Here is a 25,706-nt window from a genome sequence, read left to right on the forward strand (position 1 = left end):
CTTCATTAGGAAGTTCTTATCTACCCACCCCACCTCCTACATCCCCAGGTATTGACTTTATACCTTCAAAGGACTCTGTCTGGCTACTTTATTTGATCTCCATGAGTGAGACTTTTGGTACATGATTAATCCAAACCTTCCCAGCTTAATTAATCTAATAACACCATTTTGCCAAGCTATAAATTCACTTAATGACCATATCCTTTAAAATTCAATACCATTGAGTGTTTCACATCCATTTGTATATCCTATTCTTTTTACCCCTGGAAACCAAGTTTTAAAGAACGGTTTTTTATCAGTGTCACTAAAAACTACTTAAAGTGTTTGAAAGTAGATAAAATATGACAACTTCCACACCAATACAGAGAAAACCCAACTTTCATAAAATGTGCAGATTTGATAAACACATACACACACACTACAAATACAAAGCTAAATTGGAATGCTTTTAAACATTGTTTAGATCTTAAAGTGCCGTAAATGTGGTTTTTTAAAAAATACATTTGACTAGATTTAGAACTCCTCAAAGGAAGTGTGAGTTTCATGACCTGACCACTAGGTGGGTTGCTCGTTAAGAGAAGTTGGTTTAGATAAACTGGCTTCAGTTAAGGCATCTATAGACCTCAGCATTATCTTGTTTGAAGGTGTCCCTTCCTCTGATACTACTAACCAGTCACCCTAACTAAATGTGTCTGGAACCAGTTGTTCCTCCTGGAAGCTTGGGAATTTAGCCTCTCTCCCACCAACCCGTCCTGGTCTCTACTGTGTCTTTAGGCTTGATGCTGTTCATGATTGACAGTGGTTGAGAAAGGACAATAGGGACTTCCCTGGTGGTCCAGTGGTTAAGACTCCGAGCTTCCAAGGCACGGAGGTGCGGGTTCAATCCCTGGTCGGGGAACTAAGATCCCACATACCTCGCAGCCAAAAAAAAAAAAAGGACAATAGCCCAGTAAGTTGAAGTCACCTTAGACTCACTCTTCTGACTCTAGTAAGTGACCAAAACATGACCATTTGGGGCTGGTACCACTTGTTAAAGGATCAGCAGATCCCTTTTTTGGAAGCTTGGTCAGGGCTCACAGAGAACCCAGGACTCAGTTCTCAGAACTTTTCTCTATTTTCACCCACTCCTTTTCTGAGTTCAGCCACTTTCAAAGCTTTAAATATCTCCTGTATACTGATTTTCAATTGACAGTTCTCAATCCAGACCTACTAAGTCTCGATTTGTAAATCCCACTGCTTCCTCAACATTCCCGCTTGGGTATCTAAGAAGCACCTCAAAATTAACATGTCCAAAAGCAAATTCTTTGTTTCTCAACTCCCCAAACCCTGTTCCTCTTGAGTCGTCCTGTTCTCAAAAAGCCTTGGCTCTGTTCTTCCTTTTATTTAGGGCATGAACCCTGGAGCCATCCTTGGTTCTTCTCTTTCTCTCACACCTTCAATCCAATCCACAAGCAAATGCTGTTATGGCTGCCATATGTCATCACACCCCCATCACGCTTACCTTCGCCCGAGCCCCCGTTGCCTCTCACTGTGATGATTTCAGTAGCCTCCTAATTGGTCTTCCTTCAATACTTAGCCTCTAGAGCCTCTTCCCCACACAGCAATCACCATGATCTTCCAAATGTGTAAGGCTGGCCATGTCCTTCTCCTCCTCAAAACCACCTACTGGCTCCCCACTTACTCAAGATAAAATCCAAAGATCTTACAGTGGCCTCAAAGCTTTGTATTACCTGGACCCTGCTGCTTTTCTGCCCTGATCTCCTCCCAGTCTTCCAATCTCACACTTCTTTCTAGTCACCCCACCCCCTCCCTCCCTGATCCTTGGACACACCAGACACACTTTCACCCCAGAATTTTGCAAGGGCTGTTTCCTCTGCCTTCCTCCATGTGGCTTACTTTCATACTTCTTCCGTATCCCTATTCAGATGCTACCTCTGACCTTGTCTACTTTCACACTTCTTCTGTATCCCTATTCAGATGCTACCTCTGACCTTGTCTTCGGCTTTAAAGTGCCCCAGTTTGCACTCAGGGAATTGCCTCTATCCCACTGTATGTGGTTTGGGACTGGCACTCATTTGGATAATAAACTAGAGCCATCAGATGTTTTCTATCAGGACTTTGGATTTTTAGTGGAGTGGAATAGAAAAGGAGAAGAGGAGGAAGAGAAAGAAGAAGGTGAAGGAGAAGTAGATGGAGGGGAAGGGGAAGGACAAGAAGAGGGAGAGGGAGGGGGAGGGGGGAGAGGAAAGGGAGGGGAGGGGGAGGGGGAGGGGGGAGAGGAAGGGGAGGAGGAGAAGGAGAAGAAGAAGAGGAGGAGGGGGAGATAAATAAGGAATGAAAGAAGAATCAAATGAAGGAGAAAGGAAGACAGTTGAATATGACCCATTCCTATGGTGATGCCTTAAAAAAACTATAGATCAGGTCCTGCAGCCTGTGTTCCCAGTTCCCCCATTTCCTACCCTTTCCAAGCCTATTCACAAGCTATTCCTTATGAGTCACCTCATATATCCTTTTGAGTAAATTCCCCATTTAAAATAGTTAGCCAGAACCATTTCTTGTTGAAAACCAGTGTTCTAAATGACGGAACAAAAAGCGTGCATATAACTTGAAGGAAAAGCCAAGAGCTGAACATGGAAGGATGTGAGGTTTAGATAACCCAAAAGGGCCTCATTCACGATCCTTTAGCTCAGACCAGCACTCTGCTTAGACCAGGGACAGCAGATTCAGCCCCTGCCTTTGGGCCACTTGGGGAATATTAACAATGGCGGCAGATAAAGGCCCAGACCAATGAATGACCTGCTCAGAAACAGCAAAAAAGTGAACAGAGGAGAGTGGAACCGGAAATCTTTCTTCAGGTGCTGGTCCCCTAGCACAGATGCAGAGGGGAGGAGAGATCTCAAGGGAACTGTTCCAGAGCCTCTCTCCTTAGCCTTTACTGTGTCATCTTCCTGCTTAATCTCTCCTCTTCTGCTGGGTGCAGAAGGACTTGACATGCCCTGTGTTCAAGAACTTAGGAAAAGAAAACCAGCAACAGTATTTCACATCACTATGTACTGTTCGCGTGCTGGTCTGCTGCCTCTCTTGCCATTACAGCCCTTGATTATCTAAACTGTTCTTTTTTGTCTGCACAATTTAGACTAGCTGCCCCCTCTTCACCTCCCAAACTCTCAGGAGTTAGGTATTCCCTGTTCCGTGGTGCCTTGAACAGACCTTTGTCTGCATCAACTGTCATCCCACAGCAGCATGAAAAGAGCTTGGTGTAGAGTCGGAAAATTCTGGCTTCAAATCTCAGCCTGGTGGCATGTTATTTAGGTATCCTTGGATCACTCTCTGAGCCTAATTTTTTGATAAAATTAGTAAAATCATAAAGCTTATTTTCCAGAATTAAAAATTAAAGGATTTGTTGTAGAAATCACCAAGCACAGATCTACATCATAAAGCAAATGTAATAGATGCTTAATCATAATTAACCCTCTTCCTCTTGCCTGTTTGCATATCAAAAGGTAACACTGACGCAGTTAAGGGAGCTGCCTTATTAGAATCTTGCCATCTGTGTGACCTTAGACAAGTCACTGAACTGCCCCGTGCCTCAGTTTCCTTTTCTGTAAAACAGGGATAAAAGTAATTTTTACCCCAGAGGATTTTTGTAAGGGTTAAATGGGTTTAATCGTGTTTTTTTTCTTAAGGTGAGTCTAGGCTGTAATTTTTTCTTTTTAACATCTTTATTGGAGTATAATTGTTTTACATTGGTGTGTTAGTTTCTGCTTTATAACAAATTGAATCAGCTGTACATATGCATATATCCCCGTATTTCCTCCCTCTTGCGTCTCCCTCCCATCCTCCCTATCCCACCCCTCTAGGTGGTCACAAAGCACCGAGCTGATCTCCCTGTGCTATGCGGCTGCTTCCCCCTAGCTATCTATTTTACATTTGGTAGTATATATAAGTCCATGCCACTCTCTCACTTCGTCCCAGCTTACCCTTCCCCTTCCCCGTGTCCTCAAGTCCATTCTCAACATCTGCATCTTTATTCCTGTCCTGCCCCTAGGTTCTTCATAATCTTTTTTTTTTTTTTTTTTTTTTTAGATTCCATATATATGTGTTAGCATACGGTATTTGTTTTTCTCTTTCTGACTTACTTCACTCTGTATGACAGACTCTAGGTCCATCCACCTCACTACAAATAACTCAGTTTCATTTCTTTTTATGGCTGAGTAATATTCCATTGTATATATATGCTACATCTTCTTTATCCATGCATCTGTCAAAGGACACTTAGGTTGCTTCCATGGCCTGACTATTGTAAATAGAGCTGCAATGAACATTGTGGTACATGACTCTTTTTGAATTATGGTTTTCTCAGGGTATATGCCCAGTAATGGGATTGCTGGGTCATATGGTAGTTCTATTTTTAGTTTTTTAAGGAACCTCCATACTGTTCTCCATAGTGGCTGTATCCATTTACATTCCCACCAACAGTGCAAGAGGGTTCCCTTTTCTCCACACCCTCTCCAGCATTTACTGTTTGTAGATTTTTTGATGATGGCCATTCTGACTGGTGTGAGGTGATACCTCATTGTAGTTTTGATTTGCATTTCTCTAATGATTAGTGATGTTGAGCATTCTTTCATGTGTTTGTTGGCAATCTGTATCTCTTCTTTGGAGAAATGTCTATTTAGGTCTTCTGCCCATTTTTGGATTGGGTTGTTTGTTTTTTGGATATTGAGCTGCATGAGCTGCTTGTATATTTTGGAGATTAATCTTCTGTCAGTTGCTTCATTTGAAAATATTTTCTCCCATTCTGAGGGAGGAATCAGGCTCCCTGACTTCAGACTATACTACAAAGCTACAGTAATCAAGACAGTATGGTACTGGCACAAAAACAGAAATATAGATCAATGGAACAGGATAGAAAGCCCAGAGATAAACCCACACACATATGGTCACCTTATTTTTGATAAAGGAGGCAAGGATATACAACAGAGAAAAGACAGCCTCTTCAATAAGTGGTGCTGGGAAAACTGGACAGCTACATGTAAAAGAATGAAATTAGAATACTGCGTAACACCATACACAAAAATAAACTCAAAATGAATTAAAGACCTAAATGTAAGGCCAGACACTATAAAACTCTTAGAGGAAAACATAGGCAGAACACTCTATGACATAAATCACAGCAAGATCCTTTTTGATCCACCTCCTAGAGAAATGGAAATAAAAACAGAAATGAACAAATGGGGCCTAATGAAACTTAAAAGCTTTTGCACAGCAAATGAATTTAATTTTGTAAAACACTTGGAACATATAGTAAGATCTCAGTAAATATTATACCGAACATTTGTTGGTATGAGTACGTTTTAGGTATTGTCAGGGATTTCCCAAATAGGCTGTGGAACTCCTTGATGACAGGGACGGGTAATACTGATCTTCATCTTCTAGGACTTAGCAGACTATCTGGTATACAGTGATCAGTCAGAAATTGCTTAGTAAATGAATGAATAAATTGCTGATTGATGAGCATTGGTACCCAGTGGGCCCCAGTGTAGGAGCACTAAGAGAAATCCTGCTTCCTTTCTCCACCCCACCCCCATCCCACGACTCCTGCCCATCCAGGAGGCACAGAATAACTTACACTACAAAGACATAAACATGCTGAGGACTAAGTTAAATGCAGGATGAAACCAGGAAGATGACATCACAAACAGCCCCTGGAAGAAAAAGAAACTCATGCTCATTCCATTGACTCTCTGGCAAAATGAGCTGTGATTTACTCCTGCAAATTACCAGCTGTAAAATATTTACAGCTAATTTCCTCTACCTTCCAGGGTGGCAGCGGCAAAGGGAAGCAGGCTGTTTAGGTAGTAAATGCAGAATGCAGTCACCATGTCGGTGGCCCTGTCTCCTGCAGCAGCCTCGGGTGACAGCATCATTTATACCTTCCACGCACACAATCTTTTCTGCATGTTTGTGAGTCTCAATTACAGGCCGTTGAGGTTTGTGTGGTAGGCATTATGGATTTATGAGCCAGAGCAAACATTAACTGGCACTAGTAATTCGTCCAGGGGTAGAGGAAAAGAGGGGAGGGAGCAACCGGGCACGGCGCTGGTACCCTGGCAGTGCATCACAGGTCTGGGATGCAGAAATTAGCACACAGCTGGGACAGAAATGTCCTGTCCATCTGGAGACACCTGCTCTCCCAGGCTCATCTCCTGGCATGTCCATCTCCCCACACCCCCAACCCCAGAGATGAATGTAGAAGTGTCGCAGGGCTCAGTCCTTGGACCTTTCCTCCTTTTTGTATACACCTTAGCGTATACCATCTGTGTATGTCGGCAACATTCAAATATTTCTCCACCCAGATCTCTTCCAGACTCACTGCTTACCTGGCATTTCCATCTGGATGTCTAAAATCATCTCAAGCATAATGTATCTGAAGCAGAGCTCCTGATCTTCCCCCACTCTAAACCCAGATCTTCTCTCAATGTCTTCCTCCAACCCAGTTGCTCAGGGCTGTTGCCTTGGAGTCACCCTGACACCTCCCATTCCCCTTACAGTCCAAATATAATCCATCCGCAAATTCTATTAGCTCTTTCTTCCAAGTATGCCAAGACTCTGCCCACTACATCACTCCCACCATCATCTCTTATCTGGACAGCTGCATTCGCTTCCTCAGAGCTTCCCAGCTTCTAAATCCCTGTGCAGTCAATTCCAATTCATCTGTGGAAAGTGGTCCTGGAAAATTACAATTCAGATCATGACACTTAGTCTTCTGCTCAAAAAACTCCAAGGACTTCCCCTCACACTCAGAATGAAGTTTCATCATCAGGCCTCCCATTAGCTCTCTGATCTCATCTTCTGCCGTGGTCTCCAGTCCCACTGGCCTCCACCTTGCTTCTGTGCACACTAAGAACCCTCCTACCCCAGGACCTTTGCACTAACTATTTCCTCTGCTTAGAACAGGTTTCTCCCAGAGAGCCACATAATTATTTCCTTCAATTTCCATATATACATGTATATATATATATTCATTCTCAGGTAGAGAAGCATTTCTTAAATAAGAAACAAAAGTGCTAGCCACAAGAGTGGTAAATTAAACTACTTTAACATTAAGACTTTTGACCATCAAATACACATAAAGAAGGTCATAAGTTAAGCCACAAACTGGGAGAAGATCATTGCAATCTACATAACAAAGGAGTAGTACCCAGCATATACAAAGAACCCCTATAAATAAAGGAAGAAAAACAATCCAATAGAAAAATGGGCAAAAGATACAGATATTTCACCAAGGAGGAAACACAAATCATCAATAAATGAAAAAGATCTCCCAAACTCAGAGAAATTCAAAGTTAGACAGTAGCAGACATTAAGTCACAAGGAGGATGAATGTGAGCTCTTCTGCACAGGTGGAGGGAATATAACTTAAGCGCCATCATCTTATAAGGGTAAGCATCTCAGAGCTCATGATTCAGCATTTCCATTATTTGGAAAATACCCAAGAGAGATTCTTCCCCTTTATACCAGGAGGCATGTACAAGAATTTACATAGCAACATTGTTCATAAAGCAAACAACCCCAATGTCCATCATCAGAAAAAATGGATAAATAATGCCATGTCCACACAATGGAATATTATACAGCGGTGAAAATGGATTCACTAACAGTAAATGCAATGGCATTAATAGATTTTATAAAGATATCATTTAAGTTTTTAAAAAATTAACAGAAGACTAGAGTATTATGCTATTTGGAAAAAAACCCAACAAAACTAAACAGCATATTGTTTAGAAATGCAACATATGATATACCCACACACAAGAGAATAACAAACTCAAAATTCAGGAGAGTGGGTTTTTTAGTCTTTAGGTCATTTCTCTAGTAACTCTCAGCTTTCTTGTTCCCTTGTGTGTGGGTGGGGGTCACAAGACTGGTTTTGGTCAGTCAGTTAGCAGAAATGATGAGAATCATTTCCAGGCTGACCATCTAACTACCAATGTGGTATTTTTCCAGAATGCTCACGTACTCACTGTTCCTCCCCTTCTTCCTCTTTCTTTCTCTCATCTACCCCTCTGGCACAACATCCGGGAATGTTTGAGATGGTGGGGAGCTTCACACAGATAGATGCAATGCTATCAGTAATTTATGGGTTGGTATATATTTATGATTATACTTATATTATATTATATTATATTATATTATATTATATTACATCATATTATATTATATTATATTATATTATATTATATTACATCATATTATATTATATTATATTATATTATATTATATTATATTATATTATATTATATTATATATGTTCCAGAGAAGCTGTACAGAGGAGGAGGCCTTTGGATCAGGCATGCCATGAACAAGGGCTCCCCCAGTCAGTGGGCAGGAAGGAAAGGGTATTTCAGGAAGTTAGAATATCATATGCAAAATCTAAGATATGACAAATTGTTTCCAGGAAATGGCAAGATAATTCTAGGAGGCCAAAATGCAGAGTGCAGGGGGCGCACGGCAGGACTGCGGCCAGAACACGGCACTCCTCCGCGAGGAGCTGACGAGCAGGGGTCAGCAGGGCCTGGCTACAGTCTATTCTGGCCAGCAGATCCTTCCTTTGAATTTTGTCCCTCCCTTATTTCTGCTGGGCTGCACGCAGTCACACTCATTTCTGCATAGATTATTTTCCCATCAATATTTCTTGACGCCCAAAGTTCACATGACACTCCACCTGTTCCTGGTGCTGCCAGGGGCACAAGCATTCCTGGCAAAGGTCTGTTATAGCATCTGGAAAGAGCAGGGGATTAATCTGGTCCAACCAAGCAAGCTTTTCCTGGGAGCCATTTTGGCCTTTTTGCCAAGTTGCTCAGAGTCTGATAAAGAAGACAAGGAAATACATATGTGCCATATTGTGGGATGAGTCAATGGTAGCAATAGACCAGGCAGCAGAGTCCACAGCAGGGAAGTGTCTTGTCATCCTGGGGAAAACAGGGCATGTGGGCTGAGTCCTGAAGGATGGGTATCACCAGGTTGGTGAAATAAAAAAGGTCAGTACCATTAGGAGCTGGTGAGGGGACAGGGGTATTCTCACACAGTATGAGTGGGAGCAAAATTTGGCATGACCACCATAGAGGGCAATGTGCCAGTATCTGTTATGGCCTTTAGACACAAACTCCCATGACCCAACAACCCAACTTCTGTAGGGCTGCGTTAGGAAAATACTCAAACGGGTACATACAAAGAGAGGCATGTGCAAAGGTGCTCACGTTAGCTTTCTTTGTCATCATGGAAAACTGATGAAAATCCAAGGACCCTCTACAGGGAAATGGCTAAATAAACTGTGGTTTGCATATACTATAGAATGCAACATTCATTTAAAAATGGGAAGTGAACTGATAAGGGAAAATCTCAAGAAGTATTCTTTTTTAATTTTTTAAAATTAATTTTATTGAAGTATAGTTGCTTTACAACGTTGTGTTAGTTTCTACTGTACAGCAAAGTGAATCGGCTATACGTATACATATATAGATGATCTTATTTGCAAAGCAGAAATAGAGACACAGACGTAGAGATCAAGAAGTATTCTTGAGTAGAAAACCCAAATTTTATTTTATTTTTTTTTAATATCTTTATTGGAGTATAATTGCTTTACAGGGGTGTGTTAGTTTCTGCTTTATAACAAAGTGAATCAGCTATACGTATAAATATATCCCCATATCTCCTCCCTCTTGCGTCTCCCTCCCACCCTCCCTATCCCACCTCTCTAGGTGGTCACAAATCACCGAGCAAAACCCCAAATTTTAGAATGCTGCATAGGGTAGTATACTATTTGTGTCAACATACTCCCAAGTGCATACATATTCACCCAAAGACACAGGGCTCTGTGCAGGAGGGCTAAGCTATGAGACTAATGATGAAAGACGGTCAGGGGTGACTGAAGGCAGATGGGGAGCTCTAGGCAGTGGGAAACATCTATCTGGAGAGGAGTCAATGGTATTTATGTTTCTCTGCAACTAAGCCAGCCATCTGGACCTAGAAAGGGAAACATCTGATTCCTCCGGAATGGGACCAAAAATTCTGTAGACCAGGAAGAGTGAGTCCAGGCAGAAGATGAGATCCACAGTCATCTGGGGGCAATGTCCTGCTTCCCTGGGATCTTTCAGCATGAGCAGAATCTTACTCTGCCAGGACTACTGTGAGTGGGTCTAGGGAGGAGCCTAAAAAGAGAACAGCAAGGGAATATTCATTCCTCCTGAACACATCCCCCCAAAATGGAGCTTTCTTAACATGTTGACACCATGACTGCAATGTCATTGTGGATAGATGTGAGAGGAAGAAGTTTGTAGGCAATTGATCAGACATGCAGCAAAGGCTGTGACTTTGTATGTGCTCCTCCCCAGCCAGCCAGCAGCACAGCTCCGTGGACCTGGATTTTCCCAAGGCTCCCGCCCCTAGGTGCCAGAGCCTAGCTAGGACGCTGAGTCCAGCCCCTGAGAAGTCTGGCAAGATGTGTAGAGCCTCAGTGAAGGGGGTTGGGCCACGAGCAAGAGTAAGCATCAGCACTCAGCCTTTTCTACCTTCTCACCAGCTGGTGGTGAAGAGATGGAGGCCCACCTACCACCAGCTTAGACCTTACTTCATTTCCCTTGTCTTGCTGCATGGATGCATGAAATGAGGGTATAGTGTGTAAAAATGCAAATGTGCACATCCAGAGGGGTCATTCATTTATTCATTGTCATTTATTAAGTACCTATTATATACAGTGCTCTATTAGAGACAGATATAGTACCTAGTGAATAAGACAAAGTTCTGCCATTGCAGAGTTCAGTTCCAGGTAGAAGGGCATCAGAAATCATGTGAACTGGGAAGTAAAGTAGATAATTCCAAATCTTGACCAATGCCACATGGTGTGAGCAAGAAGAGAAACCAGACAATGGGATAGACAGTAACTTGGAGCAGGCATGATTTTTGATAGAATGATCAGGGAAAGCCTCTCTGAGAGATGACTTTTGAGTGGTATGTTGATGTCACAAAAATCATAGCTGATGGACCAGACCAGCGTTATCCAATAGAATGTTACGTGATGATGGAATATACTAGAGCTGTACCTCCAACACAGTAGCCATTGGCCATTTGTAGCTATTGTGCACTTGAGATGTGGCTATTGTCCCTGAGAAATTAAATCTTTAATCTTTTAATTAATTTAAATTTAAATAGTTCCATGTGGCTAGTGGCTTTCATAATAATCCAAAGCCAGACATTTAATATGAGACCTGAATGATGGGAAGAAACCAGCTCTCTCCATCCTTCTTCCCAACTTTCTTTCCTCCTATCCTTCCTCCTTCCCTTCCTCCCTCCCTCTCTTCCTTCCTTCCTTTCTTCCTTCCTCTTTTCCTTTATTCTCCCTTCTCTTCTTTCCAACTGTGCTTTCTTTTCCCTTCTTTCCTTCATCTCTTCCATCACTGGGCAAATATTTATTGAGACCGATGTCTCAATTCTAGGCACTAAGTGAGATGCTGGAGATTCAGCAGTATACAGAAGTGCCAAACTGTCTTCCTTCTTGGGAGCTTGCTTCCTTTAGAACAGACAGACTAGACACAAGAAAACGAACACATAAACAAGATAATGTCAGATAACAAGAAGCCCTAGGAAGTGACCAAAAGAGGCTGGTGTGAAGGAGAGTGATTTAGATGGTGCCTGGGGAAGAGGATTGCCCTCTGAGTAGGTGATGTTTGAGCCAAGACTTGAATAATAAGAAGGAGCCAGTTGTGGGAAGAGTAGAGGTGTGTGTGGGGGTGTGTGTGTGTGTGTGTGTGTGTGTGAAAAAGAGAAAAAGAGAAACACTCCGTAGGAGATCAGTGTGCATGAATATCTGATGATATAATATTAGAATCTTCAATCTTTGGGGCACAGTATGTGTGCCTGTTTGTGTAGATCTTTCTAGGTGTGCACTGATCTTCTTTCTTATTTGTCATTTCTCCATCTGTTATATGATCAGATGGATGGGTTTGAAAATCTGTTTAGTATTTCATGCGCCGCAAGCTGTGAAAGTCAGGTCTAAGTACAGGCACAGTAGGGTGCACTGATTAATTTATGATTGTGCTTTACATCATTGAAGCTAGAGATCTTGATTTGGGGATGCAACCTTATGAAGGAAATATCTCAAGGACACACCTGGAAGGCTCTTACTTGGGCACTTTGTAGGAGAGGAGGTCCTGCCATCCTGGCCAAATATAGGGAAAAGGGGGGGTTTCTGGGCTGCATTCTGTTGGCAGAGAGAACAAGTTTCCTTCAACGCTAGAGTTGGTGCCTGGCCGTGTGACAAAATATTGTTCTTCCCAGCACCATTCACACCTGTCCTTCATATGCATGGATGCCTCCATCTTGACCGAGTTATTTAACAAGTTTCCATGGCCAGGCATGAGTCGACCTGAGCAGCCCTTCCACCAATAAAACATCCAGTGCTTTATTATATATATATATCGGTCTAGCCGGTTAGATTCCTTGCATCACAAGGAAGAGACACGTACAAATTATTTACAGAAACAGAGTTTGTTTTAAGGATGCACATGAGATAAACATGAAATAACCTCACGGTTAGCACAGGTCCTAAGATGGCATTCTCTGTGAATGCACAGTGAGTAAACAGGATTCATATATAATAGCAACAATAATTCACACTTGTACTCAGCAGTTAATTCCTTCCAGGCCCTGTGCTAAGCCTTCGTTCATTCTGGCTGCTGTAACAAAAATACCATAGACTGAGTGGCTTAAGCAACAAGCGTTTATTTCTTACAGTTCTAAAAGCTGAGAATTCCAGGATCAAGATGCTGGCAGATGCACTGCCTGGTGAGAACCTGCTTCCTGGCTCATAGAGGGCTATCTTTTCGCTATGTCCTCACAGGGCAGAAGGTGGGAGGGAGCTTTCTGGGGTCTCTTTCATAAGGGCACTAATTCTATTCATGAGAGCTCCACGCTCATAACCTAATCCCCTCTCAAAGGCCACACCCCCTAATCCCATCCCATTGGGTGTTAGGATTTAACATATGAATTGTGTGGAGGTGGGGCACACACATTCATTCTACAGCAGCATCATAAGCACCGGCCCTTTCAACCTTCATAAAACATGCTCTGAGATAGGTCTTGCTTGTGATACCCATTGTATGAGGAAACTGAGGCTTGAGGTGGTTAAATAAGTTTCCCAAAGTCCTTTAGAGTGAGGATGGCAGAGCCAGGGTAGAGCCACACAGTAGGGCTGAGACATGCAAAGGGTGACAGAGGCAGACTCAGCAGGAGCAAGCAGGGCTTGCCTCAGCCGCAGGATGCAGGTGAGAAGGAAGCAGGCTGGCAGCATCCCCAAGGATAGCAGCTGGGAGCGCAGCGTGCGGTGGAGAGACCTGGAATGGGGCCTTCCCGAGAGGAGCCCTCTCCTGTCACCGTCTGTTAAATCGTGAGCACACAAGGTGCCCAGGCAGACAACGCTGACACCTCCGTAATCATCATTTAGTTGTGGCACCTGCCCTTTGAAACGCTGAGCCCGAGGAAAGAAAATACAATAAAACAGCTAAGAGAAGTTGGTGTGTGAGGCTCTGCAGTGGGACACTCTTTGAATGTGTATGAATAAAGGATCAGAGAAGTATACTCCGGGTGGAATCCCCAGTCAGGGGCAGGTGAAGCGAGCCGTAATCTTGTGAATTCAAAATCAGGGAGCATCTTGTTTTCGAATCTCTGGAGTGAGGTGGTCCAATAACAAGAGAGGAGGGATTGGAGGGAGAGTTGTGGGTAAGAAGGCACTGAGGGAGCTGAGGTTGTAAGCAGGCAAAGGTTTAGATTTTAGAACCCTGCTTCCCAACCTGTGGGCTTGAGAATTATTGCAGGGACCTTCACATCCCTATAGATACCAAACATTGAGTGTAAACTACATCAATAAAAATCCCATACACACACATACGCGCACACATGGCCACATTCAAAAATGTAGATTCAGTGGTGATGACTCGCTCACAAATTCATTTTAAGGGATTGTCAAGTTCATAGTTGTTTTTCTGTCCATATGTGTTTTCTGAATCAAACCATATGAACAAGTCAGCTTCTGTCATATGGTGGTCTGTTGATGCTGAAGCCCCCGGGGGGGGAACTGGGAAAAGCCAGGGATGACAAGGAGAAATGAAAGCAAGCCTAGGATTTGTGCCATTTGAGGTATGGGCCCCATAAAGTGGCCAAGCTCTGCCTAGCACTGAAGCCTCCCAAGTGCTTGGGCACCCTGGGATAGTAAGGAGAAAGAGATTTCTAGGAATTCACTGGAATCTATGCTAAACAAAAGCTGTTTGGTGCTCTCAGAGTGGGTCATATCAACGCCCATTGGAGAGGTGGGTTTCCATGAATCAGGGTCATCATTTACAGAGGGGTGTATCTATTAGGCAACGCAGTAATAGGCATTTAGATTCAGAATGTAAGCAGGGCTGGTCTCCTTCACTCATTCAACAAATAAATTTGTTTGTACCTACTATGTGCTATGTTACACTAGCAGCAATAACAAGGGGGGACATTTACCAATACTTGCTCTGTGCCAGGATGCCTGATACCTTTTCTTGTGAATGAGGAGGCGATGCTATTATACCCATTTGACAGATGATGGAACTGAGGATAAAAGACATGAAATGAGTTGCTAAAGCCAGTTGTGGTTCAGAGATGGAACCCCGAAGTCAAACGCTGAGCCACCCGCCTTTGTCAGGATGAGCACCCACTGACAAGCTTCCAAAGGAGGTGATTGTGGACTCTGGAATCAAGTCGACCCTCAGCCAGTGATTCTCTACCTGAAACTCATGGAACTCCGTGAATCCTCAGAGACAAGGATAGACCTCACAGACTATTTTTACTCTTTCAGAAGATGTGAACTTCCTCAGGACCCATCTTGCTCTTCATTTTATCTCCTAATGTACCTGGCACACGACAGTTGCCAAATTAATGAACAGATAAATGGTTTCCTCTCTTTTTCTTTCATAGATCCTAAAATATCTGTACCTGCCTGGCACAAACTTTAAAACCACAGAAGTGCCTGAGATCTGGGTTTGCTCTTTTCTCCCACAACGTGGTCCTGTGTCACTCAAAACTGGAATGCTTTCCTCATTCTTCTCCAGTTATTCAAATTCTTTGTGTTTCCTCAAAACCCGGCTCCTTCTGTTCTCCTTCCTCCTCCTCATCCTTCCTCACTTCTTTCCTTCCTCTTGTCTTCATTTCTCCTTCCTCTCGCTTCTAGTTGCCTTCATCCTTTGCTTCAGCTCTCTCCCTCCTTTCCTCTCCTCTGCCCACACTTTTCTGTCACCTCCTTCGCCCTCTTGGTGGCAGATGTGATTTTGTCTGAAAAGAGACCTCTGCCCACAACAGAGATGCCCCGTCTGAACCACAGACCACTTTACAAAAATGGGAAATTCAGGTGTGTCCTTCAAAGAACTTGCAGTCTGTTGCAGGGCAGGTACCATGCCTGCTTTAGCATCACTATATACCCGACATAATAAGCACCAGCAAACACTCGTTGGAATTAATGAGGGAATTCGTATTAACATAGCCCTTTCATGGTACAGGTCCAGAGAGGGAAAAATCCTTGTCCTAAATGCATTTGGCAAGTTAGTTCTTAAGTCAGAGCTATAACTCAGGATCCCTTCTTTCCCGCCTTCAGTTTGGTCCTTAGCCGTATGGCCCTGGCAAAGGCTGCTTTTCTTGGGTCTTTACGTAAGAAATGTGGTTTCCAAAGGGTTTGACTTTCCATCTTCAGGGATTCCAGGATTCATAAACTTGGATTTGAAAAGCAGCATGAACTTGCCAAAAGAATGAGGCCGAAAAGTAGTCCTGAGCAGGGTTTATTGTCTCTTTGACTCAGTTTCCACATCTCTATAATGGGCTCAGTGAATTGTATGCTACTTGTGCAGTTCAGCCAGAATAATATGTGAAATTGCCCGTCTCGATGCTTGGCAAGTAGCAGGCGCCCGACTGAATTTCTAAGTTTCTTTCCTCAATGCAGAAGAAACAGCCTTACCTCATGCCCTGGCTCTAACCACCATTCTCTTGGGTTACAGTTTATCTGGAGGCCTCAGAAAATATTGCTCATTTATGTACCATTTATCCCACTGGATAATGCATTTGGGAAAATGTGAGGTGCCCACATACCTCTGATTCAGGCAAGCGAAAGGCAAGCTCAGCTGCTAACCCTTCCAGAGAGAATGGGCTCTTTACATCTAATACGGGTGACTGCCTTCTCCCTCGACGTTCGTGATGGTGTCCATTTGCTTCAATTGATGACACCCCGGAGAGAGAGGTCACAAATTGAATGATGGAACTTGATCTGGCAAGAATTTCTGGGGCTTCTGGCCTGGGTTTCTGTAACTCCCAGTGGTGAGTCAGTGACAGCCCACCTTTACGACACACATAATGAGGCTCAATTGAAGATTCAGCTTTGCCATCTACCAGCAGAGTGACCTTGGGCCAGTCACGTAACCTTGTTGAGCCTCTGTCGTTTGGTTAGGCATTGCCAGGCAGTAACTAAGAGCTCTGGCTAAAGTTCACGACAGACCTGGAGTTGAATTTCAACTCTGCCTCTTGTGACTTTGGACTGACAGATCAATTTCCCTGAGCCTCAGTTTCCTGACCTCTGAAGTGGTGAAGGTAGTCGTACCTTCTTAAGAAAGCCGTTTTAAAAATTCACGGCTAATGTATTGCGAGCCTGCTCTCTGTGAGTCACTCTTTCAGGCATTAACTCATATCATCGTCACAAAATCCCTATGAAATGGGTATTCTCCGTATGGCGCCTGTTTTCCAGATAATGCAACTGAGACACAAATTACTTGGGTTGGTAATTTTTGCCCGGAGTCACATAGCTGATAAGTGGATCCAAATTTGGTTCATCTGGAGGCTCTACTCTTAACCACCAGGCTGTAGAGCCCAGTGTCTGAACGTGCTTAGAGACATTGATCTGGTGTCAGAATGTGAACTCTCAACCACCAAACGGCACAGAGTGAGCGCTGGATAAATGGCGTATGGTAACTACTGTAGGATCGCTATTTTTGTTGTTTCCTATGAAGCCCTGGATGCTGACCCGCATCAAGATGGGGCTTGTGCTCAGCCCAGCTCCCCCACCAGCAGAGCGGACGTGGTGGAGGGCGAGCGAGTTGGAGCGTGTCTCATAAACATTTGGGGTTGTGCGAGCAGCTGTGTGATCTTGCGGGATGATTCTCGCTTCAGGACTGTGTGTTGACGCCGATGTCACGGCTGCTCTGAGCACCCCAGATACTGTTAACGAGCCGTTCCAAGCCCAGATGCGGTGTTTTCTCACCATATGGTACACACTGCAGTGCAGGGTCCTTCAGATGAGGGATGGCTTGGAATTCAGAAACACTGAACCCCGCCTGAGGGAAACCTACTTAGAGGAGCCCTCCAAACTGCCCCAGTTCTCCTGACTTCTGGGGATCATGTCTTCATTCGTATGTCATTCGTTCATTCATCTAATAACCACACATAGTTATGGGGCAGCTGCCATGCGGCAGGCACTGGGGATACAAAGGTGTGAATAAAACATTGCCCATGGCTTCCGGAAACTGAGCTTAGCCATGGAGGGCATGGGAACCAGCCATATGATGACATTATCCTAAGCTCTGTAATACAGGAAGTTATCAAAGACCCTGGAAATTCAAAGGAGTTAGTGAAAATCTTTGCTATGGAATTTAAAAATTTGTTTTGCACACCGGCATCTGAATGCTTTTCCTTATTCAGGAGAATTCCCCAGATAGGCAAAGGTTAGGTCCCACCTTCTACTAGTGAAGGTGAAGAGAATCTGACATTCCTTCGCCCTACTTTCTGGCAGGTGCACTGTGAACTCATGATAGAAATGTCCACCTCCAACTGGGATCTCCCTTGAGTTCCAGACTCCTGTATCAAGATGATTACTCAACTCCCTTCACTTGAGTATTTCGGATTCCAAGTCCAAAATCAGACTTGGTATCTTCCCCTGAAACTGGCTTCTTTCTCAGTTGTCTCCAGGTCAATAAACTGCACTACTACTCACCCTTCAGCTCCGGCCAACAATCTTGGAGTCTTCTATGATACTCTCTCTCTCTCTCTTGCACACACATCCCACCCATCCTAAAGGACTGTTGGCCCTACCTTTTAAAGGCATCCTAATTCTGAACACTTCTTCCCAGGTTGCCCTCTCCACCTGCATTCCTGCCACCCCCATCTCTAACCTGCTGTCCTGAAATGGCCTCTTAACAGGCTGCCTTTCTTCTGCTCTTGCCACATGCCTGTGTGTTCTCAGCAAAGCAGCCAGGAAAAAAAATCTCTTAAAATATAAATTTTATGTTCTCTTGTTTCATGTTCTTCAGTGGTATCTCATCACACATGGAATAAAACCCAGTGTCTTGCCCATGGCCCATAAGACCCCCTGTGGTCTTTCCCTCCCCACCCCTTGACCTTATTTTCTCACTTCCTTAGCTTTGCTCACTCCCCTGTGGCATGAGTGGTCTCCTCCCCATTCCTCAAGCACATAAAGATGTGAGAACATGGGCAGTCAAAATGTCAGACCCAGTCGAGAAGAACTTCCCTAAAACCAGGAGAGAGAAGGAAACTTGGGATGAATCATTCCTGAGAAAGTAGAGGGAGACAAGGTCCAAAGCCCACTTTGGGAGAAGTTGGTCTTACACATAGACTGCCCCCTCTAGTCTTTTAGGAAGAGAGACACTAGGATAGGTACAGAAATAGCTGCTGGGTCGTGGGACAAGGCCTGAGAAATGACCAGATTAGGACAACAAAACCCATCACAACAAAGCCTCGCCTTAGGACAGGAGATTAATGGTTTATTCATCCATTCAATCAACAGATATTTATTCAGCACCTGCTATTTGCCAGAAACTGGTGATAGGTGTTTGCTTGGCCAGTGAGCTTAGAAACCAAGGATATACTCACCCAGTGAGACTTTGAAAAAGTATCTTTAGGTTCTGAGTCTGTTTCCTTCTCTCTGAAAGTGAAATAGTAATGATACCCGCTCTGTTGATTAAGATAGTTATTTATGTGATGCTATAAAGAACTCTTCTTTTATCAGATGTAGTAGTTACACTGGAAGCTCTGTCAGGGAAGGGACCTTGTCTGTTTTGTTCACTAGTATATTGCCATTTATGGAAATGAGCATTTATGGAACAAATGAATGAATGAATGAATATAACTGATTCAGAATCATTTTTGGAAAGGGGGTACTGCTACTTCATTGATTTTGAACAGCTACTGGATAGCTTCTTACCAGCAAAAAATCCTGTGTATCTCATGCAACAACGGTTGTATCTTGGCTTAATGAGATGGTGTTACCATGTGTGCCCCAAATGCAGGAACTGTCCTCAAGTGCATGGTGTAATCCATCTGTAACATGACGATCAAAGCCATTTAGGTGCCTCTGCTCCCCTCTACCTTCTCCATTGCCTTCTCTAGCCCCGCTCCTCTCATTGCCTTTTGCACCAAGCACTGAGCTAGTCACACAATTACTCCTATACACACTGGCTTATAGGCTGGGTACCATTTATCTCAGATGCTTCAGATAAAAGACTCGAGATCAACAAAGATCTTGACAGACTGTAACAATTAGCTGAAGTGAAGGAGATGAATTTGTCAATGTAAAGATAAACACTGAGGTCTAAGAAGTGAATGGCAGAGACTGGATGAGAAGAAAAACCTAGCAGCTGCTCCTTGCTAAAGAAAAATGCAGCAAATTAAAAGGAGCAAGATATGTCTGAGGGGCAAAAATCTGGAAGAGGCCATGTAAAAATATCATCTTCAGTATTTTTTGCATCAACATTTATTTAATATTTTTATACTATGAAATGAGTTCTATAATAAAAGAAGAGACTCCATCTCTCCAACTGAAAGAAAAGTAGGATATCAGTATATTCCTTCAACTTCAGCTGAACTAATAGCAGCTCCCCCATTGCTCACCAGTCTCCAGATCAGGAAGAATGGTTGATGACACTGGCTTGAATCAGAATACCCTTTTTTTCTAGATAAGTTCCTTAGTTCCCATGTAGTTCAGCTTTTCCATTTGGTCAAACATAAATATTTTCTCCTTACTCTTCTCTAAGAATTGCTGTGCCAGTGATCTTGTGCCTCTGGCTTAAGCTTTTAAAATTCTGGCATTCATTGGACAGTATTCTAAATGATTTACCTGCATTATCACATTCAGTCTTCATTACAATCCTATAAGGGAAGGACTCTTGTTAACCCTATTTTTTAGATGAGAAAATGGAGATTCAGAGTGGGTTTACTCACTTCATCAAGGTGACATAGGTAGTCAGAACTCTTAAATCAGGCACATGTGACTCCCCTAAAAGTGTGGTCCTTAGCCCTACCCCTCCAAACGTCACAATTAAATCTGATAAGAGCCAAACAGGCACACAAACGTGAAAACTTTCAAAATACTGGGGAGATAATATCAGTTCAAGATGAGCATGATTATTTATGGCCAGGGCTATTGCTTTGATCTGAAAACTCCTCACTGCCCAGCCATTATACACGAACAACAACAAACTCCATGTGAATTTCTCTACATTAGGCAAGAGGCAAGTGCCTCTTGCCTAATAAAAGTGCTTGCGGAGAAAGCTCAAAACCCAGTAGCAATTAATTATTGACAAAGCATGTGAATTAGAGATGAAAGAAGAGCCCTTCCTTCTCCACACACGCGATAGTAAATAAATTTAATTATGGTAGGGGAAGCTGAGGGATCTTCGTCTGTATTAAGTTTTATTAGCTGAGACATTTAAAAGCATGTCATCATAGCAAAGAGGTCTTGTGTAATCCTAAATGTACCACTTTGGTGCAAGGCTCGGAAGTGAATAGACTTAATGGAGATGGAGCACATGGTGGCAGATGGCCTGCTGTACCGACAGGTACAAGTACATCAAACTCCTTTAATCTCTTGAAGTTCCCAAGTAAAACAAGGCCACTCTGAAGGCAGACATGGATGGAGGGATGGGTTTGGAGAAGCAACCTTGGGAAGGAAACCAAGAAATATGCGTCCTGGTGTGGGACCTATCACTGGCTCACTGGACAACCTTGGGAGCCAAGAAAGAAGAAATCCCATGTATAAAACTAATTCTATGCTAGATGCTGTCACACTGTATGTCACACTATATGTCATTCGTTTCATCCTCAACTGAACTTGAAGTAAGTTTTAGGATTTTTACAGATGAGGATGTGATTCAACTTGCTGAGGTCACAAAGCCTGTCTGATTCCCTGTCTCTGGGCTTCAGTTTCCTCATTTGCATAAAGATGCCTTTGGATTAGGTTAGGGGTCAAGAAATGTTTTCTTAAAGGGCCAGATAGGAAGTATGTTCAGCTTTGCATGTCATATAGTCTCTGTTGCAACTACTCGACTCTGCTGATGTAGGTGCAAAAAGCAGCCACAGACAGTACAAAAAAGGAATGTGTGGCCATGTTCCAATAAAAGTTTATTTATAAGCATTGAAATTTGAATTACATATAATTTTCATGTATCACAAAATTTTAGTCTAATTATTTTGGTTTTTTCCCCATCCTTTAAAGATGAAAAATCATTCTTAGCTATGGGCCATACAATAACAGGAGGCAGGTGGTAGTTTGCCAACCCCTGGACTAGATCATCTTTGAGGTCTTGTTGAGCTCAAACACTTTCTGAAAGCCACTACAACAATCATATCCTTGATTTATTAAGCTCTTACACATGCCAGATTCTGTGCTAAATGCTTTAAAAGCGTTATCTCCCTTAATCTTTTTACAACTGTGTGAAGTAGGTGCTATCATTATCTTCATTTCAGCGATTATAAAACTAATACATAGAGAAATTACGAGTCGATCTAGGTTAAACATAACTGGTAAGAGATAGAGCAGAAATTTAAATGCAGGTGTATAAGATTCCCAAGAATGAATTGCACAAGCTTTATGCTGCTTTTTCTGATAATACTATAATCAGAACTATAGAGGGATATGTAGTCCAAAAAGAACTTCCAAGTGTACATGAATTTTATTGGGTAGCTCCCCACTGGGCTATTTATATCATACGTTTCGTGCAACAAGTTCAATGATTTCTGGACAGGAATAACCACTCTTTTGTTTTCCTCCGTCTTCCAGAAATGTGATGCCTAAGACTTTGGATGGGCAGTTAACCATGGAGAAGACACCAAGTTACTTTGTGACAAATGAGGCCCCCAAGCGCATCCACTCCATGGCCAAGGACATCAAACTCACCGTGGTGGTGAGAGACCCCGTGACCAGGGCCATCTCCGATTACACCCAGACACTGTCAAAGAAACCCGAGATCCCCACCTTCGAGGTGCTGGCCTTCAAAAATCGGACCCTAGGGCTGATCGATGCCTCCTGGAGCGCCATTCGAATAGGGATCTATGCTCTGCATCTGGAAAACTGGCTCCAGTATTTCCCCCTCTCTCAGATCCTCTTCGTCAGCGGTGAGCGACTCATAGTGGACCCCGCCGGGGAAATGGCCAAAGTACAGGATTTTCTAGGCCTCAAGCGTGTTGTGACTGAGAAACATTTCTATTTCAACAAAACCAAGGGGTTCCCTTGCCTAAAGAAGCCAGAAGACAGCAGCGCCCCCAGGTGCTTAGGCAAGAGCAAAGGTCGGACTCATCCCCGCATCGACCCCGATGTGATCCACAGACTGCGGAAATTCTACAAACCCTTCAACATGATGTTTTACCAAATGACTGGTCAAAATTTCCAGTGGGAAGAGGAAGAGGGTGACAAATGAGGCTAGAGACGTGGAGGGAAGGCTGGTGAATAGCTAGGGAGGCTTCTTACCTGAGTCCTGAATCCCCCAGGGTCTGCAGCCTCAGCCTTGCTGGGGTGCCAAGTAGATCTCCTCCTTTGTGCAATCAGGATTGCTTCCAACGCTGTTGGCTGAGGCAAAGGGATGGATCCCATGGCATACTCATGAGGGTACCAGGCCTGCCTGGGTAGCAGCATCTGGTTGACCAGATGGCCACCAGAATCTACTGCTAATTCTTGTCTTCTGCTGGTTAATCAAATCTGAAGACAGGATACATAAATAGTTGTCAAGGTCAGAGACAGTGGCATGAATGTTTGTTTAAATGATAAAAAAGAAAGGAAGGTCTACTTTTGGCCGGAGTCTCTCACTTTAATTTGGGAAGCCCGAGTTCTAGCCCCATATCTGGCAAAGGCCCCTGCTCTAGCAACCTCTGCTTTGGCATCTTGCCAGAATACTAATTGTGGCCAATTGCTCCAGGACTCCTAGGGAGCAAGGTCGTCCCTCTTAAGGTGTCTCTAGCCTTCTCCTTAAAGGTCTCATCCCACAACCTTTGACTTGCTCCCTCCTCACCTTATGAAGGCAGAGGCATGCACGTTTCTCACCAAAAAAAGCTGACACCCCTGGAAGCCTTCTTTCTAAGAGCCCCCAAAGGGGGGTTGGGTCTCTCTCTTTGTGAGTATCCTGGGTGGTGGAGAAGCTTAGCCTGTGCCTCCTTAGAATCAGAATCACAGGGCTGCTCTCAGAGCAGGGGAGTTGCAGCAGAGCTCAGAGCCCTGAGATGAATGCCATCTCTGGGAGTGAAAAAAAGAAAAGCCAGTCCTTTTGGTGGGAGGTCTCCATCCCTCAAGACCCTCAGCCGCATGGTTCTGACACATGCTATCAGAATGGGCTCTGTCCCTTAGGGTCCCCAGAGGGGCAAGGACCAGAGAGCTGGCATGTCTTTTGTCATGAATAACCTTCAGCAACACAACCCACAGGGGATCGGTCACCATCCTTCTCTTTGTCCCACCGTCTCCCCTACATGGTCATCTCATGCTTCATTTGCTTAATTCAGAGATGGCACATATTGGGGCAGTGACAAGAGGGCTGACTCCATTTTTCAGATCCAGTGTATGGGGGTGGGGGAGGGTAAGGGCTGTCTGCGGACACCCCCATCAAGGGCTGCTGCATTAGTTTGATTCCCATTAGTTTGATTCCATTAAAATGCAGCATTTGACATAAAGCGCTCTTCACAGATCTCCAAAACCAGGAACTGTTCTAGCAAAATTGGAAATATGTATGAGTGGGGGGGAGTGAAATCTGTTCGGCTGTTATTAAACTGTCATTTCTCCCGCTAACTGAAAACTGTGTTGTTATAAAGCTTAATGCCATCTGATTAATGGGTTTTGATGGTGTGTTTGTGTTGGTCACCTCCATTCCCACCTCTCCCCCTACCCTCGAATTCTGGGAGTATCCCTTCTCTGGGATAGCCAGAAAGACCCAGATTAGAGAATCTTTCAGGGAATTCTGTCTGCAGGTCAGGATGATTCTTGAAACAGCACAAAGGAAGCAACTCCTATAAGGGGTGCGGTACCCTCCTATCTTAACCCATCCTGGCAAAGAATGGACTGATGTGCCAGATTCAGAAACAAATAAATTTTTTCCAGATAAGAAAGTGGTTATTGAGCTGAAGGCAACATATATGCCTTTACTACCAAAGTAAAAGAAGATAAATATAAAAATACGTACACATGTACACATCTACACCTACTTGAAAAAAGACAACGCCTGCTTAATCAGAAGAGTGTACTGTGCGCTAGCTGATTTGGGGCCTTGTTTTATAAGCAAAGCAAGGAGTGGATCTAGTTAGTTACATATCAGAGGCAGATGTGTGGTGCTTTCAAGCTACAGCTTCCTAAGCTCCACTGCAGGCTTTTTTTTTTTTTTTTTTTTTAATTTATTTTTGGCTGTGTTGGGTCTTCGTTTCTGTGCGAGGCCTTTCTCTAGTTGCAGCGAGCGGGGGCCACTCTTCATCGCGGTGCGCGGGCCTCTCACTATCACGGCCTCTCTTGTTGCGGAGCAGAGGCTCCAGACGTGCAGGCTCAGTAATTGTGTCTCACGGGCCCAGTTGCTCCGCGGCATGTGGGATCTTCCCAGAACAGGGCTCGAACCCGTGTGCCCTGCATTGGCAGGCAGACTCTCAACCGCTGTGCCACCAGGGAAGCTCCGCTGCAGACTTTTTAAAGGATCAGAATTTCTAGGGTAGGGCCCAGACATCTATCCTTTCAAATATAGTCTTATGGAAGGTGGGATTGAGAATGAGGGAAGTCTCACCTGGGTATTTCTTTGTCCCCTCATCCTCCTTCCTCCCTCCTTTTATGCTTTTGTGGGGATTACTTCCGAGAGACATGGCCCCTAGGGTTCATGGCTCCCTTGGAGGAATAGGTCTCTTTGGGAGTTCAGTGACAGCGAGGTAAGGGATGATCTTATAACTTAGGAGGTCAAAGGAGCAGCTGCTGGTAGGAGAGCTTTAAAGATGTTTTTCCACCAACTAAGGATGACCACTACTGCAGCCTACCAGCATCTCTTCCATGGTGGGTGGTCACCCATTAGCTCAGCCCCTCAATCACACCTACTCTCCATGTGCCATCTGCCTGGCTGTCTGCCTGTCCCCATAAACCCAGAACATCAAGACCTTAAGTGCTGCTTAAAAAGAAACCTAGTAAGCATGCATCCTCACATAAATAGGACAAGCAAATCCATTTTTAAAATGGTTAGCCCATGGTTAAGAAGCCACTTTAACCTGGGAAATCAAAGTGGGGAAACCTCCTTAAAGAATTTATCCGCTCTTGCATAGAACAGTAGGCTAAAGTTCTCTGGAGAAATAGGGCAGAGGCCTAAGCCTTGAGATCTGGAGGATTTTTATTTTAAGCATCT

At 43.8% G+C, this 25,706-nt stretch overlaps 1 protein-coding gene across 1 annotated transcript in view; it reads left to right on the top strand.

Moving 5' to 3' along the window:
* The window catches only part of HS3ST4 (heparan sulfate-glucosamine 3-sulfotransferase 4), a 407,350-nt gene extending 384,578 nt beyond the window's left edge, over positions 1 to 22,772 (top strand). The window contains exon 2 of the mRNA XM_068524249.1: positions 22,136 to 22,772. Within this exon, the coding sequence (XP_068380350.1) occupies positions 22,136 to 22,772 (637 nt within the window). The remainder of the gene's footprint in view (positions 1 to 22,135) is intronic.
* The last annotated feature ends 2,934 nt before the right edge of the window (positions 22,773 to 25,706 follow it).

Source organism: Eschrichtius robustus, chromosome 16, assembly GCF_028021215.1.
Source record: "Eschrichtius robustus isolate mEscRob2 chromosome 16, mEscRob2.pri, whole genome shotgun sequence".
NCBI lineage: Eukaryota > Metazoa > Chordata > Mammalia > Artiodactyla > Eschrichtiidae > Eschrichtius > Eschrichtius robustus.